We start from the raw sequence: 22,151 nt of genomic DNA on the forward strand, positions 1-22,151 counted from the left end.
ATGTGTCTTTAACTGTAATCAATTTTTTTTAAAATGTAAACATTTACCGTATTATTTGATCATACCTTGTATATGGGAACTTACTGCACTTTCAATTTTTCTGTAAAGCTAAAACCGCTCTAAAAAATAAATCTACTACTATAAGTAATTTTAAATTTAATTTTACAATCTATAACTAGTAGCCGACTGGAAGGTTTATATTTGTGCCATTTCTCCATTTTCGTCATTTGTATAATTACAAATTTGCTGAATTGGCCTTACTTATCTCATGCATAATTTCTCCTATGAGTCTTCTATATTTGGCTATTGTGTAAGAGTTGCTTTTATTTAATATTGATGTCAATACTTCAACAGGTGTAAAATCATGTAATTTTATTCTGTTAGTACCCTAATACCCAATTTCCTTTGTTCTTTGATTATTTCAGTTATTAAGGTAAGCCTTTTACCCTTCGCTTTGTGATGTTGTGGCTGAGACATTAAGCCACATATCTACTTTACCAGCTGGCTCTGCTGATAGGAGATGATGCTCGGGGCTGACTGCAGGATAGAGGAAGAGAGACTTTCTCCTGTTGGCTTCCTGTGATCACTTCTGCAACATTTCTTCACCCTGGCAGCAACCGTTCTTTCCTGGGGCAGCAGTTGAGTTCATTTTCGCAACAGCTCTAGCAGAACAAGCCTCACTCCACACCCTCAGAGACAGCACCAGCCCTCTGAGTCCCAACCTATGTGACCCTTCCTCTGAACTCAGAGACATAAGTCCTGGATAAGCAGTACTACCTAGTCTAATATTCTAATTGCAGCTTCACACAGCCCCGTTTTGAAGCGTGTAAATTTAATAATTGCAATTTCTTACCTTTGCTACCCAGCTTTAGGAGTATCTGTACTTCCTATCTTTCTGACACTTGAGAACCCTTGTTTGTTTTCAGAAACCTAGATAACAGTTCTTCACATTAAACTATCTCTGTTAAAGTAAAAAAATTTTAATAACCAGAGGGATTAAGGAAAGCTCAGGACCAATATTCTATTGCTGAAACCAAGACAGAAAGGTTTCAAAGGAAGGAGTGGTCAACGATGAATGCTGCAGAGAAGTTTAAGCGAGTTTAAAATTAGTCTACTACATATATATATATATATATATATATATATATATATATATATATATATGATTACTGGAGAAGTCTTCTATATCCAAATATTAACCATAAGAAATACTCTAATGAAGCAAAATAAAGTTCCTGTTTACCAGAATAAGGAAGGGATACCCTTAGGTGCAGGAGACCTAACTCTGAATACAGTGGAGCATAAAGGACATGCTAAATATATGTTGTACGGTGCAAGGCATGGGGGATATAATGACATAATAGTTGGAAAAACAGACAATGCCTGTGCTCTCAAGGAACTTGAGTCTAGTGCAATGGAGAGAAGGATTCAGAGGAAGTTGCCCTGGAGCTGAGACCTGAAGAATGAGTGGGCAGGCATGAATTACCAGTTAGGTTTCTGCTAACCCTCTCAAAGTGGTGAGTTTAGTGCTACTGTTAAAGTCCCTGAAAAAGTTATTAAATGATGTTGTAGACTCCTAAATGCTACCTGTGTTAGGTATTTAATAATACTTGCCAACAAGACTGTAAATTTCTTAGAGGAAAGGACCATGTATGTTTCTTTGTGTTCCCATAATATATAGTACAACATTATGCAGAGAGCTCAAAAAATACAAATAATTGTCAAATCCAAGATTAGAAAGAAGGCCAAGGTCCATGAGGCCAAAATAACTTTAGTGTTCTGTTTTGTCTTTTAATTAAGGTGTTTTGTTCTGTTTTTTCAATCAAGCCAATGCAGGGAGTAGGGAGAAAAAGCAACTAGTTTACTGGCTGATTTGTACACTTTTAGCTAGCAGCTGCTCTTCAAAGCCTTGAGCACCTCACACCTCATCACGCAATGTCACCCAATAATGTAATGTTCTGATGTGGTTTTTTTTAAAAACTTAGCTTTCAAAAAAAGAAAAAAAAACAAAAACTTAGCTTTCATTTGTATGCTTCTTTATACTTACAAAATATTTCAAATATTAGGGTATGAATGTTCATAAGTGCCAGATGAATTTGTAGAGGGAATTACCCCAGTAAAAGCCCCCTTTCAGCTCCAGTATTTTTTTAAAAAATCAGTGCTAAACTGTAAACTTTCTAGTGAAGTTAACAATACACAAGACAATATGCAAAGTACATTTTTGTTCTTATATCGGTATGCAAACATTCAGAAATAGTGCTGTGTCATTCATGTAACAGGTTTTTAACCGAAAAAGAAAGAAAGAAAATTACATAGATAAAAATATACTGGGGTTTTAAAAACATCAATTCTCTTCTACTCTCTTCAAACAGGCTACACTTGAAAATTATTTCTCCTCGTATGATTCTCCTTGTGATTTGAGAAATACCAGAAAAAAAGTACAAGAAAACTTTCAATCCTAACAAAAGATACTGAAAAGTACAAAGTACACGTTTCATTTCTTAAAAAATGAAGATTAAATGACTTTTCTAAATTGCTATACCATCAGCAAGTTAACATATTATTCCTTTATTAATGCCTATTCTCACCCTAAATGTCTCTTTATTGATTTGATTATTGCTAATCTTGTTAGTGGTCACTACCACACTAAAATGTGTAGGTTGAACATGAAATATTCTAAATTGTATTTATCCCTGCTCTTGTTGCTAAACTGAATAGTTAATATTGCTTACTGTCCTCCAAAATACTAAGTGCCAGTAATTAGAACAGAAGCATTTGGTTATTCTTGATTTTACAGTTTATTGAACTAAATTTTAGTATTTGAGTTTATTTTTTGAGCAATTATAACTATGTTATAACTACAACTATAACTTTGTATAAATTTGTTTCGTGACTTTTACTCTCTTACCAGTCTTCCAAAGAACAAAAAGAAAATCTACTTTTTGTTTCATAGAATAAAATTCCATTTATTTTGCAATCATCATACAGGTCTATTTTAAACCTAAGGTATGTTATGGAAACTTTGAGATTTTATGTTATATATAATTTAGAGAATTACACTATTTCATCATCCTCGATATTACTTCATCATTATCCATTCATTATTCCCAACTATGCTAAAAACATTTAAAGACTAAACTTATAAGAAAGTTGGAGAATAATGAATCACTTAGGAAGACAATATAATACTGATAAATAGATAAGTAAATAATTATCCTTTTTTGTTGTATTGCCCAAAATATTGCACCATTTTTTAAGAAGGTAAAAAGACTAGAATCACTATCTTTCCAGTCAACCTTTATTAACATCATCATCCTCTGACTGTTATCCTTAGAAAAATCTGCCTGCAAAGCTGGCCCTTGGCTGGCTGTGAGAACTTGACTGGTAAACAGTACCCTACACTGATACAAAACTTTTCCTAAATGATACGGGTGGCTCACTGTACCTAAACTGTTTGCACAAACAACGTTTATGCTGAACACCTGGCCTTGCTTCTAGAGTCTGGAATTTTGCAGTGTTAGGCAGAGGGTGCCTACCTAACAAACCTCAATAAAAACTGTGGGTGTGGAGTGCCTAGTGAGTTTCCTGGGCAGAAACCTTACACAAATGTTGTTGCACTTTCATTGCTGGGGGAAGAGTGTGCTATGCAATCCCCTCATGGAAGGAAGAGCACTAAGAAAGCTTTACATGGATTCCTCCAGACTCAGCCTTATGGTCCAGCTGCATATCCACACCGTCTCTGTAATAAACCTCAGCCATGAGAACAACTAAATGCTGAGTCCTCTGAGTCCCTCTGTTGAGTCTGCTGACACAGTATGAACACAGCTGAGAATTCAGAACTTTTTATTTCCTTCCTATAATGACAATTACCTGAGGAAGGCATTTCACTATTTGTAGATAAATTGGAAGTTGAAAGCAAAGAGACAGACAGCACTCCATTCTATAACAATGATGATGAAATTGGTCACATAAGTGAAATCTTAAACTGTGAGTCTTCAGATGACTATATCTCAAGCTAGAGAATCGATGAATGAGCAATATATTTCTAAGGACAAAAAGGTAATATGGTATTTTCACCTAGTTAGCCATTCAACATGAAAAACTTCAAAACAGTATTGCAACAAAAACCTGGACCATTCCATTTTGCTAAAAGGACATATGATGGTTTTCTTTCATCATTTATGATGTTTGTGCACCAAAATTTACTTACTACAAAAGGTATGCTATGTAAAAATTCTTATTAAAATTTCTAATGGTTGTTTTCTACTATCTCTTTTTCCTTAATTCTATTAATTATTCATAAAATGATTAAATATATATTTTACAAAGGCTCTAGATAGCAAATTATGACTATTTTTCCTGACATACTGGGGATTAAATATGTATAAATAGATAGAAATTTTGCAGATTATTATAAGATTACTGATTTATTGAGTTGATGGTTATAGTGTAGCTTATGATAATTCAAATGTAATTCATAAGAACAGTCATTTGCAGAAGTAACCCACCCTAAGAAATCGCATGCAAATATTGGCTGAGAAGATCTAGGGTATATGGTCCCTTTGGCAGGTACATTCCTAAACTGGAGATGGACGCATAAGCCTACCACAGCGTCAGGATCGTTCAGTCAACTCTTCTGCTCTCAAGCCTTGCTCACCACGCAACCTTCTGTTGATAAATTAGCTTCCTGTATAGATTTTCCAACAGATTAACAATGTCTTCACTAACTGAAAAGAATATTTCGTTAAAGAGCAGTAAGATCTCTCACTAAATAAATTGGCTTTCTGGTAGTAAAATAATTTTATTTGTTTGTTTTGGGAGTTTAATGGGTTCTGTTTGTAAAACACACTGTTAAACCTGAAAAGACCTCAAAACCTCAATGTTTCTGGACCTGCAAATGAGGACCCCACAAAGAATGGACTGATTATATAGCATTACAAAGAATGACTGATATTCACTCTTTTTGGCATAAGACGTTTTATTGTTGATTTTTGCCTGTATTTACCACCTTTTTTAAATTGTTTATCTCTTCTGAGTACCTGGAATTTGTTCTATCAAGATTTGGTTTTTAGGAATCCTTAGCCTCTTATAATAGCACAGACCATGCAAGGAAAAGGGGAAACATTCCAACTGGTAGTTATTGATTTCTAGGAAGGTTAGCAAAATCCACTGTAAACAGACATGAGAAAATTAAAATACTTCTTTTGGGTGATTAACAGTATTAATTTATTTGCAAATGTCAAGGAGAGATGCTTTTAAATGTTGTTCTACATTAAAAGTAAATAGGTACTCACCAGTTTACCCCATCTGCTTCTACCCAGGCAAAGCGGTACTCATTGACCCGAAGCATCAGCTGCAGACACCCAGCAACACACTGAACATACTGAGAGCTCTATGCAAGAAGAAGTACAAGTTTTTAAAATTGGAACGTATTTAAAGTCATGAGATTATACATATACGAAAAGACTGGACTTTTTTTTTTTGCTAGAATTTCTTATCATCAGAACAACCAAAAATCGTAATATTTTTTCAAAAGTCAATCCTCATTTTTGCTTTTCTCTCTACCTCTTAGAAATAAAGCTGATGTTCTCTACCAAATTAAACCTATATAGTTCAAGACTATTTAACACACATATGCATAGTTAGGGAAATGAAGGAACAAAGAAATTATATCTTTGATATGGTTTGATAATTACTTTGCAATGTTTCACTTCCTCTGACTACAGGCACTATATAGAGAATACTGCTCTTCAAAATTATAGAAATACCAAAGAACAACAATAAAATTAAAACGATAAAAGTGTATGCTTTGAGACAGACCTATATTTGAATGATCTTGGGCAAGTTACTGAACCTTTCCAAATTCAAGTTTTTCATCCTTAATGAGGATGACACCCCAAGTACCCTGAAAAGGTATTGTTAGAATTAAGTAAAGTAATTCATCATACTGCTAGACATTTCCTAGAAATTCAATAAATGGGAAGCTTAAAAAGAAAAAAAAGAAAAAAGTAAAACTATACCACATATAAAAAGTGTGATTAAACACTTAAAAGACTCTCTATCATTGTAAAAACTATCAGTTCAAAAGTACTGTCTTAGAAAAGTTGTGGGTAAATCTGAAACTTGAAATAAACAGGAATACTATCCCCAGGAAGTAACAGACTCCTCCATTTTAGCAAAACCAGTAGTAACACCTGGCCTGGGCTCTTCTCTAAATATTTACCATCAACCTTATAGCTATAAGAAATGGATAAACAAGACTAAATTTCAGACTCTAGCCTTAAAGAACATGCTAATAAAAAATGAAGAAGAAGAAAATATGGATGTTCTATAAATTCATAAAACTTAATATACACGATGCTAATCTCTGTGTTTTAATTTAAACAACGTTTGTTAAAACTTAATACTTCTACTACTTCAAAGAAATTCCAGACACTCAAATACAAAAACACAATGATATAAGTACATACAGTAAAATAATCAAAAGTTATCAAGAAAAGTTTATCTTAGATTTTACCTAGAAAGTAGTGAACACAGTTGCCCCAAAGCACAATATATCTAGTAATAATTTGCCTGAAAACTCAAAACATTAGCAGAAATTGATGACCAAAAACTAGTAAATTTTCAGCTCTAAAACAATTTTCCATGGTGGGGGGGAAAAAAGCGTATTTTTTTCCAATTAAGTCAGCAGGTATTTTCCGTGAAAGAGGAATTCCATTACAGAGACTGACTAAGCAAGGTTTCTACATTTCATCAATAAAAAGGCAACATAGGGCACTCTCTTCTCTTCCATTTATCAACAATTTTCTCTCAACATAAAAATTTCTTGATTCACTGTAAGTCTTTCTTTTCTGTGTCCATTTACCATATTATTACCATACATGACACATTTCAAATATGGACTCTTTGTTGTTATTTATAGCTTCAAGATTCACATCATAAGTGAGCATATAAAAGATGCTGGTTCTAAAACTGTACCCTCTCCTATTGTATACTCTGACGCAGTCCAAATATTATTCCAGAAATTACTTTCAAAATACATAGTGAAGGCAACACTGTCAAATGATTGAAGTATTGCCTTAAATTAAAGTAAATTTTATCATTTTTTGTCTTTCACTTACATTGTCCTATTAGTCTTATGTATAAATTATTCAATATTTCTTAAGAAAATAATCGGCCTTCAATCTAACCTGTCACCATTTCTAATACTACACAATGGTAATTCAATACTGCTGCAGCCAATAGCACAACCATGCAAAGCCATCAAGCAATTTTAGTCTGTTCTGTCATTCCGCAGAGTCACTGTCACATATTCACTACTATCCTATCCTACTCTCTTCCCTCACTCTCAGTAGAAAGAGAAAAAATAGAGACCATTAGTAAGAGATTCACTCAGTTCCATTTCATTCCCCAAATTGAACTCCATTTATAGCCATTCTTACCTCTCTCACATGAGAGACAAGTAGACTTTTTCTTGTCCAAGATCCATAGCCTCGTCTATATACCATTATTCCCACATAATGCTCCACAACCAGACCCCTGTCCTATATCTTCAATCTCTGGTTTCCTCTCCTCAGCCTCTAAATATACGCAATCCTTACTCATCTTTAATCTATCCCTAAACCTGTACCAATCTCTGCATCTTTCTTCCTTGTCCCGTCCTGCGCAACAAAGGCAGTGAGGAGGTGAGAAGGGGCGGTTTGGGTTAAGTTTTTAAGCAAGAAACAGAGACTTAATGCAGTTAAATCTCTCTGAAGGTCAGGGGTCTCTCAGTCTCAAAGGGCTAGAGCCCAGAATAAAGCTGGCTGGAGGTTTTTATTGATAGGTCTACAATTACAAGAAAGCAACATTGTTTCTTACACGGTCTGTGAGGCTCAGACTTCCTAACAGAAATATGTTTATTTCAATTACCCTTTGTCTGTTAACAGCAGAAGCACAAGGTCCCAGGATGTTTTTACCTAAAGTATGTACCTTTTCAGGATCAAGTCTTTCACACTGTAACAGCTCTGTTGAGAGAAGTGGAAACAGGTGCAAGGGGAAAAGCCAGAGCCGGCACTAGACTTTCCCAAGCAGGGGGAAGGGGAGGCAAGGCCCCTTCCCATACTTGTCCAAGGCAACTCATTTGGGGTCCCCACTCGGTTCCGCCTGGCTTAGGTTGTATCTCCCGTGAGATATCTTACCCGTCTTTGGCTGCAAACCATCTTTTGGGGACCAGACAGAGAGACATAAGGTGTAAACAAAGGATGGAACAGAGTCCCAGAAAGGCACAATTTCACAAACTCTTCTTTCCTTAAGGAAAGACACGAAGGGACATTTGGCTAGGCTGTTGTGCGACAACACTTCCTCCCAATACATGAAGGTTTCTTGAAAGAATTATCACCAAAATTTTACATCCCTTATGTCTCATCACCCCACTTAACATGGCAAATGCTAGGATCATCAGTGATCGTAAATTACCAGTTCCAACAATCACTTTCACCTGAGGATTAGATCTCTATCTCCAACTAGTAACTGGAAAGCTCTTTCCCCATTCTCCTCCATTTGAATTGACTCACCTGCTGCAAGTCTTAGATCAAATATTAACTACTCCACCATGAAAATGCAGTAGTATCGCGAAACAGTTAAGAACAAAGCCTCTAGAACCAGCCAGCAACACTCAGCCACTTGCAAGCTATGTAAGCTTTAATGAGCTTTCTAACTATAAAATGAAGATAACAGAGCAAATGCCCTGGGGTGTAGGGATAATTTCATTAGTTAATGTATGAAAGTTTTCAATGGTACCTGTCATATAATATTCAACGTTTGCTGCTGTATCTACTATTGTATTCTGATTTTTCCAGATAGAATTAATCACTTTCATAGTGCCACATATAAATCTGTTTTCTCTATCTCTATTCTCTCTTTCTTTCTCTCTCTCTCTCTCTCTCTCTCTGAGTGTGTGTGTGTGTGTGTGTGTGTGTGTGTGTGTGTGTGTGTGATCCCCATTAACCAGAAAGCAATAGAGGAGTCTGTTTTAAGTTCATCATTTAAGCACAGTCCCTGGTAAAAAAAAAACAAAACACAGCACTTTAAAAACGCTTGTTTTGCTAAATGAGTAATTAAAAATTCATTGCATTTGATCATATTTTTTTTCCACTTTGCCATTTGGCTATAGAAGGAAAAAAGTAGAACCTAAAATTTTTAAATATATTTTCTCCAAGTTATTTTTGTATTGTGCCTAGCAAGATAGTTTTTATATATAGATACATAAAAGATAGATATATAGCTAGATCGATCTATCTATCTATAGATCGATCTACCTATATATAGCTCGCCAAATTCCATATTATCATTACCCTTAAGTTGATTTCCAGGACAATAAGATATAAATATATTACCATCCTTCATATTGTTCAATGCAAACACTAACCTTCATCTTTTCTTGCTGTACATATTTCTCTTTTTGCTAGAATTTCCTATTCTATTCACATAAATTACAACCTTTGAAAAAGTATTCTTTGAAATAGGTGTAATTGCTAACAGAAAATCCAGAAATCTTACAAGATTTCAAAGACAAACTGAACAAGAACTGAAAGGCCGAGAAATCATCTATCTTATAGGACAATATCAAGAACCATCAAAATGATGAGGTAGTATTTGATATGATCAAATACTGCTCCTTCCAAACAGAAATGTGGCAAGAAACAAAAAAATAAGGAATCACATTTCTGTGCCTTCCCTTAGAACCTCTCCTTTCCCAGGTGGCCTCTCCCTGAGTCTCCCATGCTCAGAACTCCCAAGGAGGGTGCCTATATGATCGGCTTTGGGTATCAAGCATAGTTATAAACCAGAGGTATGACTTGACAAGTTGTGTGGAACCTTATTGTTTGTGTACATGATTTTTATTGACCTGAATTTTACATGAGATGCTTTGTACATATTTATCATAAAATATCCAATAAGTATAGAACTGCATAAAATGTCAGTCTTATCATCCCTCAATCGTAAAATATAACCACTATTCTGTGTAACACTGCAGAAATTTTCTGTGCATTACATGTACATCTTTTTTAAAAAATACAAATACGATTATACTCCTTGTACACTCTCAAAGGACCCGTGCAAGCATTGCCACATTGTACTAAAATAATCGAAGTGTGTAATAACTTGTCTAATGCTGTCCTCCCCAGGATACAAGGCAGCCCTATGAAGGCAGGAGTCATGCCCATCTTTTTCAGTTAGGCTTTCAGCACCATGCACTGGACCTAGTAGGCACTCAATAAATATTTCTGGAATGAACAAAAAAAATACAAACTTCATTCTTACACTAATTTCAAATGAATGGGGCTTTAATAGATATGGTTCAATAATTAAAAGTTTAACTAAAATTTTTATACTGATAATATTCAATACTGAAAAATATATATAACATAACGCTATTATCCTATTTCTTTTTGTAGCCAAAAGTAAATCTGTTTGGTAATTATGGATTGTACATAACCAACTAGTATTTGTTTTTTATTTAAGTCATCTCAATTTGAGAACTAATGTAAGTTGCTAATCAGTTTTAGCTACACCTTATGTCATCCTACTTTACTATAAAATATTTATGGTAAAAGAGCTCAGTTAGCCAGATTTAGTTCCCATTTAAATTACTAAAGTAATTCATTTATCCAATGACAAAAAAGCAACCTGTATTTAGACTGACTGAACAAAAATGTATACACACAAAAAAGATGTTTTAGATACTCATTATATTGTTTCCCAAATACTATTTGCTTGAATGTCATTCAACCATAATTCTTTGATGTAAACTTTTTCTGTTTTTTCAATAGTCAAAATAGATCTTTGAACTCTCACAACTAACCAAAAAACTGTCAAAAAAGAAAAAAAGAACTTCTTTAAGACAACTTATTAACATGTATGTAATATTTTTCAGAGTACTTTCAATCAAAAAATTAAAATTTTAAACAAAAGGGAAATACTATACCATTTTTTGTTTGTTTTTAGGTAAGTAACCCAAGGCTTCAAAAGGTGATACAATTTTATTAAAATTAAAATAGTGAATTAAATCTTGGATCAGCATTAGGACTCCATTCTCTTCGTGTTTGAGCTAGATCTCTCTGTGCTGCGCCGACTGTGAACTGGCCACAAAATGCACTCTCACTGCAGCAAACCTCAATGGCAGAGAAAAACTATTTTTACTTTCAATACCTTTAAGAGAGTATCATTTGGATAAATTTTCCAATGTTGCTGAAAATGCAAACTCTCCTACAGTATGATAGAATCATCGTCATAGGGAATACAGCAACTGACAGACTTTGCCTTCCTGATGAATATGGTCTCCGAGACCCATATTCTGCAGAATTACAAAGTACTTCAAGAATTGATAGATTACAAAGTAGGAAACAAAAGATAAACATAAAAACTTCAGTGAAATTGTACCAAAACAAAACTAATGTTATAAAAATGTTTACAAACAAATTTTCAATATCCGTCTCCATAATGCTGGGACTTAACTACAAACTAAATGAGAAAGAGTAAAGATAATATTTATATAAATTTTGGAATCACGGTCACTTGGAAACAACCAGTCTACACTGCAGTAAAAAGCATCTGACCCACAGAAAGTGAAAATGCACAATACAGGGGTATATCAGTGAAGAACCAAGTTGAACTTTTCCAACATTTAATTGACTAAAATAAACTCCAGAAGCCAGTTTTACATAAAATGGAGGAATGCTAATTAACAGTCCCAAAACTATTTAATGTTTCATGATTATTAATCTTGTATGTGTGATTTTTGCCCCTATCATTCACCTTAAAAAATAACGATAATATCACGTGTCAGTAGGCAATTGCAACAACTGGAATTCTCATACTTTGTTCATGGATACAGAAATTGGTTTGGAAATCTGACAGGCAATATATATGAAATTTACATATAACCTAGCGATTCTATTCTAGAATTAAGTGCTCCAGACCTGTAAGTGATTACATCCAGCAAAAGACATGTACAAGAATGTTTATAGCAAAAATATTCACAATAGCCAAAAATTAGAAGTAACCCAAATATCCATCAATAAGAGAATTACTATATAGCAATAAAAATAATGAATATTCATTTAAGAGATTACGACATAGCAATAAAAAGAATAAATTACTGCTAAATGCAACATGAATGAATCGCATTGATACAATACTGAGCAAAAGAATTCAGACACCAAGGAGTTCACACTATTAGGTTGGGGCACAAGTAATTGCAGTTTTTGCAATTATTTTTAACCTTTTAAACCGCAATTACTTTTGCACCGACCTAATATATATGATTCCATTTATATGGAGTTCAAGATCAGGCAAAACTAACCTATAGTAATAGATATCATAATAACAATAACCTCTGTGAAAGTTGAGGTGAAGGAAAGTATTGAGTAGGAGGGCACATAACATATAATTTCATTCAGCTGACATTTTAAATATGTGCATTTTAGTTTATATAAATTATGACATAAAAAAAAGACTGAAAAAGGAAGAGGTTTTGCTAATGAGAAGTTTTTCCAAATTATCTTTGGCAACTCATTTAAACTCTTAAAATTGTTTTCTCATCAATAAAGCAAAATAATACCAGCCCACCAAATTAAAAAAAAAAAAAAACCGCTGTTACTCAAATTTGAACTCAAATCAGTTTCTATAAAACACAAAACAATTCTAAAGTATACTATTTTATTACCATTTCATATTCAGGAACTAAAATACATATATAAGCCCAAGAATTCATTGGAAGTGGCTTATCAAAAACAATTAAGAAGACGATCAAACTGGCGGCGAAAGGTGAGCCTCTGTAAACCTCCCCTGGAATTTACAACAAATCGAACAATAATAACTCCACAAAGGACTCCCTACACAACAGACAGGCAAGACAAACAGGCCCACTACTGAATTCACCTTCAGGTGGGCGAATCGTGCGAGCGGGGGAGGAGAGAGAGGAGAAGTGCGGAGACGGAGCCGCGCGGGCGCAGGACGCAGACCTAGCTCAGTGCTCCGAGCTCGCTGCATCCCGGAACTACCGCAACTGCGGGAGAGGAGAGAACTCGGACTGCTAGGGCTCCGCTTATGGCCCACAGGGCTATTGTAGCAGGATATAACATGGCTGAAACCAACACTCACGGCAGAGACCTTGGAGCAAAGACTGAGGGAAGAAGGCTGAAAACAGAGGTTTAAGCCCTCACTTCCAAGCAGACAACGGAAGCCTTAGGCACTGAGACTAGCCGCCCCCTCCCTACCCTCCCAGAGCTCGCCCCCCGCCACCTGCCCGGTGCTAGAAGGAACAGTAGCAGTGCTAGATCAAAAGAACAGAATATTTACTGTTCTGAGAACTGTGGACCACAGACACAGATTCGCAGCCCAACTAGTTCTGGCAAAAGGTAGGGAGCTGTAAAAGCGATACCGGCTATGGTGGTGGGCGTCGCCATTGCTCTGGGCCACCTCTCACAACTCACCCCACCCCTGGCCCCACCTATCTGGGCGGATCCCTGCAGGAGTAAACAGAACTGCTGAAACATACAGGCAATGAATCTGGTGCAGAAAGAGCTTTGGAACTTCAAAAGCTCTCCGCATCCCCACAGGGATGTGGCGCCCTATGACTCAGGCGAACTGTTCACAGAGGAGAAAACCATTTCCCAGGAAATCACCCCATTCTGTGAGAAGCTGGAATAGTGCAGAGAAAACATAGCATTACTGTGCCAGACAAGGAAAAAAAAGGCTGCAGTCGGAGAGAAAGTAAAACATTCTACCAACAAGTACTGGCAAACAAAAGAAAGACCTCACCGATCAACCTGTTGCAGAAGCCACTCCTACAGATGTCTAGGAAGAGAAATAATAAATCAGTAATTCCCATGAATAACCAAGGCAACAAGACAGCTCAGAAAGAAAGTGAGAAGTCTCCAGAAATAAGTCAGACAGAAAAAGCAGAGAGATGTGGTATATAAACCAAAAACAACAAAAGAACAAGACAAACAAATGGGAAACAAAAACTCATAGACACAGCAACAGATTGAAATTTAAAAAAAAAAAAACCAAAGAGAATTACTGGAGATTAAGAACTCAATAAAAGAAATTAAGAATGAAATAACCAGCTTAGGTAGGAGAATTGACCAGATGGAGGAAAGAATCAGTGACATCGAAGATAGAAACCTGGAAATTACAGAGATGGAAGAAGAAAGAGATTTGAGACTTAAAAGAAGTGAAAGACCTCACAAGAACTTTCTAACTCTATCAGAAAGAGCAATATGAGATAATGGGCATACCAGAAGGAGAAGAAACAGATAAGGGAACAGAGAATATATTCAAACAAATTGTTGATGAGAACTTCCCAAACTTGTGGACAGAACTGGATCTTCGACCATCAACAGGGACAATTTGTGGCAACATAAAAAGGGGGAGAGTAAAGGGTGAACAGGAATATGGAATGGAGAAAGTAAGTGGGCTGAAGACAATGCAATACTCTAAATATCACACTTTCTATACATAAACTTAAGGGTAACCACTCAAAAAAAATCCAGAACTGAAATATATACTGTAATAAAAGAAGAAGCACAGAGAAACATCATAGAATACTACCACACAGAAAAAAACAGACAACAAAAAGGCAAAGAAACAACGGAGATACAGCCATACCAGAAAACTAAAGATAGAATGACAGGATATTCTCACGTATCAATAATCACTCTAAATGTAAATGGACTGACCTCACCAATAAACAGGCACAGAGTAGCAGATTGGATCAAAAAACTAAACCCAACCATATGGTGTCTCTAAGAGACACATCTCAGCTACAAGGACAAGCATAGACTCAAAGTGAAAGGGTGGAAATTGACACTCCAAGCAAATGGTACCCAGAGAAAATCAGGTGTAGCCATCATGATATCAGATGAAACAGACTTCAGGGTGAAAAAGATAACAAGAGACAAAGATGGACGTTTCATAAAGGTAAAGGGGACGATACAACAAGAAGACATAACAGTCATCAATATTTATGCCCCCAATCAGGGAGCAACAATATATACCAAGCAACTACTAACAGAACTAAAGGGAGAAATTGACCAAAACACAATTATACTAGAGGACTTAAATACATCATTGACAGCTATGGATACATCATCCAAACAGAAAATAAATTATGAAAGAGCAGCCCTAAATGACACATTAAATGAAATGGACATAATTGACATATATAGAGCACTTCATCCTAAAACATCAGACCACACATTCTTTTCGAGTCTACATAGAACATTCTCAAGGATAGACCATATATTGGGATATAAAAGCAGCCTCAACAAATTTAAGAAGACTGAAATCATACCAAGCATATTCACTAATCACAAAGCTTTGAAATTGGATATCAACTAAGAAAAGAAAGCGGGAGAAAACACAAATACATGGAGATTAAACAATATACTTTTAAAGAATGACGGGGTCAAAGAAAAAATTAGAGCAGATATCAAAAGATACATAGAAACAAATGACAATGAAAATACATCCTAATAAAATTTTTGGAATGCAGCGAAAGCAGTTTTAAGAGGGAAATTTATATCATTACAGGCCTATCTCAAGAAACAAGAAAAATCCCAAATAAATAACCTCATGTTACAACTTAAAGAACTAGAATAAGAAGAACAAGTGAGACCCACGGTCAGCAGAAGAAAGGAAATAACAAAAATCAGAGCAGAACTAAGTGAAATAGAGAACAAAAAGACAATAGAAAAACTTAATGTGACAAAGAGCTGGTTCTTTGAAAAGATTAACAAAATCGACAAACCCTTGGCTAGACTCACTAAGATAAAAAAAGAGAAGACACTAATTAACAAAATCAGAAATGAAAAAGAGGAAGTTATCACGGACACAAAAGAAATACAAAGGATCATGCAAGAATACTATGAAGGACTATATGCAACCAAATTCAAAAACCTAGAAGAAATGGACAAATTCTTAGAAACATATAGCCTTCCAAGGGTGAACAATGAATAACTAGAAAATCTAAACAGACCGATCACCAGTAACAAAATTGAATCAGTCATTCAAAACCTTCCCAAAAGCCAAAGTCCGGGACCAGATGGCTTCACTAGTGAATTACTACCAAACCTTCAAACAGGATCTAATATCAATCCTGCTCAAATCTTCCAAAAAATTGAAGAAGAGACAGTACTCCCTAACTCATTTTATGAGGCCAACATTACCCTGATACCAAAACCTGGTAAGGACAACACAAAAAAAGAAAACTACAGACCAATATCTCTGATGAATACTGATGCAAAAATCCTAAACAAAATTCTAGCAAATCGAATACAACAAAGCATTAAAAAGATCATTCATCATTACCAAGTGGGTTTCATCCCCGGGGCACAAGAATGGTTCAACAGCGGCAAATCCACCAATGTGATATATAACATAAACAAAATAAAGGACAAAAATCATATCATTATATCAATTGATGCAGAAAAAGTATTTGACAAGATACAACATCCATTAATGATTAAAACACTTAATAAAATAGGTATAGAAGGAAAATACCTTAACATAATAAAGGCCATATATGACAAGCCCTCAGCTAATCTCATAATTAATAGTGAAAAACTAAAGCCCTTTGCTCTACGTTCAGGAACACGACAGGGCTGTCCCCTATCACCTCTGCTTTTCAACATAGTGTTGGAAGTCCTTGCCAGAACCATCAGGCAAGAGAAAGAAATAAAAGGCATCCAAATTGGGAATGAAGAAGTTAAATTATCACTCTGCAGATGACATGATGTTATGTATAGAAAACCCTAAAGACTCCACCAAAAAGCTGTTAGAAATAATCAACAAATACAGTAAAGTTGCTGGCTACAAAATCAACGTAGAAAATTCCATTGCATTCCTATATACTAACAACGAAATCTCAGAAAAAGAAATACAAAAAAAACAATTCCCTTTGCAACTGCAGCAAAAAGAATAAAATACCTAGGAATAAACTTAACCAAGGATGTGATGGATTTATATGCTAGAAACTATAAGACATTTTTGAAAGAAATTGATGAAGACACAAAGAAATGGAAAGACATTCCGTGCTCATGGATTGGAAGAATCAACATAATTAAAATGGCCACATTACCCATAGCAATATACAGATATAATGCAATCCCCATCAAAATCCCAATGGCATTTTTTAAAGAAATAGAACAAAAAATCATCAGATTTGTTTGGAACCACAAAAGACCCCGAATAGCCAAAGCAATCTTAGGAAAAAAGAACAATACTGGAGGTATTGCACTCCCTGACTTTAGCTTGCACTACAGGCCTACAATAATCAAAACAGCATGGTATTGGCAGAAAAACAGACACATAGGCCAATGGAATAGAATTGAGAACCCAGATATAAAACCACATAAATATGGACACATAATTTTTGACAAAGAAGCTAAAAACATACAATGGAGGAAAGACAGCCTCTTCAATAAATGGTGCTAGCAGAATTGGATAGCCACGTGCAAAAGAATGAAACTGGACTGCTATCTGTCACCATGTACCAAAATTAATTCAAAATGGATCAAAGACTTAAGCACAAGACCTGACATAATAAACTGCATAGAAGAAAACATAGGTACTAAACTTATGGACCTTGGGTTCAAAGAGCATTTTATGAATTTGACTCCAAAGGCCATGGAAGTAAAAGCTAAAATAAACGGATGGGACTATATGAAACTAAAAAGCTTTTGCACAGCAAAAGAAACCATGGACAAAATAAAGAAGCCACCAACTGAATGGGAGAAGATTTTTGCAAACAGTGCCTCTGATAAGGGGCTAATATCCAAAATATACAAGGAACTCATGAAGCTCAACAACAATAAAAACAAACAAACCAATTGAAAAATGGGCAGAGGACCTGAAGAGACATTTCTCCAAAGAGGACATACAAATGGCAAATAGACATATGAAAAAATGCTCAACATCACTAATCATCAGAGAAATGCAAAGAAAAACCACAAGGAGATATCACCTCACCCCAGTCAGAATGGCTATCATCAACAAGACAAATAGTAACAAGTATTGGAGAGGCTGTGGAGAGAAAGGATCCCTCATCCACTGTTGTTGGGAATGCAGACTGGTGCAGCCATTATGGAAGCCAGTGTGGAGGTTCCTCAAAAAATTATTAATAGAATTACCATGTGACCCAGCAATCCCTCTCCTGGGTGTCTACCCAAAAAATTTGAAAACATTTATACATAAAGACACGTGTGCTCCAATGTACAGTGCAGCTTTGTTTACGGTGGCCAAGACATGGAAACAACCAAAATGTCCTTCCATAGATGAATGGATAAAGAAGTTGTGGTATACATACACAATGGAATACTATTCGGCAGTAAGAAAAGATGAAATAGGACCATTTGTGACAACATGGATGGATCTTGAGAGTATAATGCTAAGTAAAATAAGTCAGACAGAAAAAGCAGAGAACCATATGGTTTCACTGATATGTGATATATAAACCAAAAACAACAAAAGAACAAGAGAAACAAATGAGAAACAAGAACTCACAGACATAGACAATAGTTTAGTGGTTACCAGAGAGTAAGGGGTGTTGGGTGAGGGAGATGAGGGTAAGGGGAATCAAATATATGGTGATGGAAGGAGAACTGACTCTGGGTGGTGAACAATGGGATTTATAGATGATGTAATACAGAATTGTACACCTGAAATCTATGCAATTGTAATTTCACTAACAATTGTCACCCCAATAAATTTAAAAAAAGGAAAAAAAAAAAACCTATTGAGAATCTTTACCCTAGCATCAGTCAGGAAGACTCCAAGTCTGTTAGCAAAAATTTTCCTGCCATGTATGTTCCACTCTTTCTCAACTATCTGTAAGTCACCCATTTTCAATTCTGTAATCTAATATCCCTTCCCCCCTCCTTTTCTCCTTTATCCAAAAATATTTCATACACCCAATGGTGCCTCACAGTCTTTGGAATTTTATTCTTATTTGAATTCGCCATGTGCATGTACTAAACATTTGATTTCTTCCTGTCTTTGTTAATTTGATTATTAGCCCAGCTAGAAGAACTTAGAAGGTGGGAGGAAAAGCATTAATTTTTTTTTTTTTAGCCCCCATGACTTCACATGAGGGCAGGAAAAAATTGAGTTACAATTCTCTCTGTTTTGGGCCTTATAAAATGGGAGATCCAAATTTTGTTCTAATCCTATTTGTCTTGTAGTTACTAAAAAGAACATTTCTCCCAGATTCTTACATTAGATTTGTTGTCATTTCTAGTTTCTAGTTTTCAGGGTTTAAAATTTTTCTTCCTATTATTGCCATTTTAGGTGAACTTAATGTTTATTGTTTTTATTGTCTTGTTACATAAAAAATATAGGCTCACTGTAGAAACTTTGGGAATTTAATAAGTGAAAGGTAAATAAGAATCACCTCTAATCCTATCACCAATGGTTACAATTTTTAACATTTTTAAAACATCTCTTTTTCCATAAACATGCATTAAGACTCGGAGAAAATATTTGCAAAAGTCACATCAGAGACTGTTATACAAAATATGCAAAGAACTCTTAAAACTCAAAAATGAGAAAACAACCAGATTAAAAAATGGGCAAAAGGTCTGGACACCTCACCAAAGAAGATATACAAATGGAAAATAAACATATGAAAAGATACTCAACATCACATATCATTAGGAAATTGTGAATTAAAATAACAGTGAGAAACCGCTACACACCTATTAGAATGGCCAAAATCTAAACCACTGACAATAATGAATACTGTCAAGAATGTGGAGTAATAAGAACTTTCATTCATACCGGTGTGAAAGGATTTCAATCTAAAATGGATCAGAACAAGGCCTTTGAGCTGCGGCCCTTGAGTGGCTTCTCTTTGTGCTCGGGCCCACTCCCAATTCTTTGGAGTGTACTATCTCTTCTAATAAACTTCTTTTTCACCACTTTAAAAAAAGTAAATAGATAAATAAATAAAATGGACAGAACAACATGAAATGGAGACTGTCGCACTGCCCTCAGAAGAATAGAACTAGGAACCAAGAAACTAATTTCTATTAAATGCCTAATTTATAGGAGACCGAGACTTATCGCTTAACTAATGAACATCACCCCAAATCTCTCCCCATCCTCAAGACGATGAAATTACTGTTTAGACTCTGGCTGTACTCCCCCGGTTTTGTACTCCTTGCCTATAAATATAACCGGCTCCAAGCCCTCAGTGGATTTGGTTGTAGCTTGCTATAGCATGCATTTGCCGAGTTGCATTTCATCTGCTGTTACTGAATAAACTCAATTTCCGGTAAAGTGAAAGAAAAAAAAGATCCTCTAGTCAATACTCATAAAATACCTAGATTAAATTAACACCTACATTAACTTACATAATTTAGTCTGAGATTTGTCTTACGGAAAAGGAATTTCACTACAAATTTATAAATTTACAAATTTATAAATCTCCTTCAAGTATTGCTTTCAGTCTAATTTGCCTAGTCATGTAATCAATTACATAACTACTGGGATTCTATATTATGAGGAAAAATTACTGTGGACTTGAGAAAATATGATTTACTTTATAAATTATTTCTTTGTATACAACTTTAAAGAACACATCTCATGTACAATATTAAGTTACTTCATTATTGTTGATGCTATACTTTGGAAATGATATGTAAAAAGTCTTGTACTGAAATTCCTTACCATTTGATTTTGTTTGGCATTGCCAGAATATACCTCCAGGTAATCCTTCCAAAAATCTGATCACAAAAACAAAATTTGTTTAATTCGGACCTCCTTTTCTTAACACTCATTTTGTGCATCTATCTTAATGACCCTCAACATTTAAAATGTATTCATTTTGTGATAAGAAGATAAAAGGCAGTCGAACAATGACAATCATCCAAGAATTGCTCTAAATAACAATGCTCATGAAACTTGTACAGCTATATAATTGATAATGAATTGCTTGGAGTCCACACAGACTACAACTCACTAGCTACAGCAGACAATTATCAGCCCTGAAAGACGTGAACTACTGATGCAGCACACTCATGTCAGCTACTTGTGCAGCACTTTTGATGTACTTATCAACAAAGTAATAAATAATTAAATTAGTTACTAAAGTACTCTACCCCTTCTTCAAGACTAAGAAGTATCACATCAGCACAGCATTAAAACAAAAACAAATGCCAAAGAACTAAAACAAACCTCCAATCTACAAGAATATTAGAACTGCTACAGAAGCAATTTAAGGAATTTGGCCAAAAGCCAAAAAAGTTAAGTTTCTAAAATGCTGTTATTATGTGCTAAAACATGAATGCATCTTGAAAACACTGTGCTAAGTGAAAGATGCCAGTCACAGACAATTACATCCTATATAATTCATTCATGAAATGGCCAGAAGAGGCAAATCCAGAAACAGAAAGTAGAGTAGTAGTTGCCAAAGGCTGGGAGCAGAAAGCAAGAATGGGGAATGCGTACAGACAGGGTTTCCTTTTTGAAGTGTTGAAAATGTTATAAAATTAGATCGTGGTAATGGTTGTACAAGTCTGTAAATATACTAAAACCTACTGAACTTCAAATAGATATATTTTACGGTTGTGAAATGTATTTCGATAAAACTATAAAAAAAATTCAGTACAACTGAAAATTTACTTACTCACTCATACTTGCCACATTTCCGAGTGCTCAATAGCTATGTGTGGTTAGTGGCTACCATAACGGATAGTGCAGATATACAGAACATTTCCATCATCATGGAAAGTTCTACTGGACAGAACTGCTCCAGAACAGTAAAAGACGACATAAAATAAGCAATAGAAGACCCTGACAATTTAATTAAGTTACTTCACTACCAGTAAAACAATGTTCATCTAGCAATAACGGAAGCTAGACTAGGTCTACAACAAAAATAGTCAGAGAACAGGCCCCGGTCAAATGCAGGAGCTAGGAGTCACCCTGTGTCCCTACACACATGTATAAATGAAGCTGTGCAAAGGGAAAAACAAACAAACAAACAAACAAAAATTTCCCAGATTCTTTATAAATCCTCCAATTTTGTGAGAGATCACAGTATTCCTCTTTCTGTCAGGGCATCAGCACAACAATCAACTTTCAAGACTGTGTGGCTTTCGATCGAT

At 35.2% G+C, this 22,151-nt stretch overlaps 1 protein-coding gene across 9 annotated transcripts in view; it reads right to left on the reverse strand.

Annotated features, from left to right (window-relative positions):
- ATP6V1H (ATPase H+ transporting V1 subunit H) overlaps nt 1-22,151 on the reverse strand; it is a 241,057-nt gene that overhangs the window by 118,187 nt on the left and 100,719 nt on the right. For all 9 annotated transcript variants that reach the window (XM_081070986.1, XM_081070992.1, XM_081070988.1 and 6 more), the window contains one exon: nt 5,295-5,392. In XM_081070986.1, the coding sequence (XP_080927112.1) occupies nt 5,295-5,392 (98 nt within the window). The remainder of the gene's footprint in view (nt 1-5,294; nt 5,393-22,151) is intronic.

This window comes from Rhinolophus hipposideros (genome assembly GCF_964194185.1).
Source record: "Rhinolophus hipposideros genome assembly, chromosome: 13".
Taxonomy (NCBI): Eukaryota; Metazoa; Chordata; class Mammalia; order Chiroptera; family Rhinolophidae; genus Rhinolophus; species Rhinolophus hipposideros.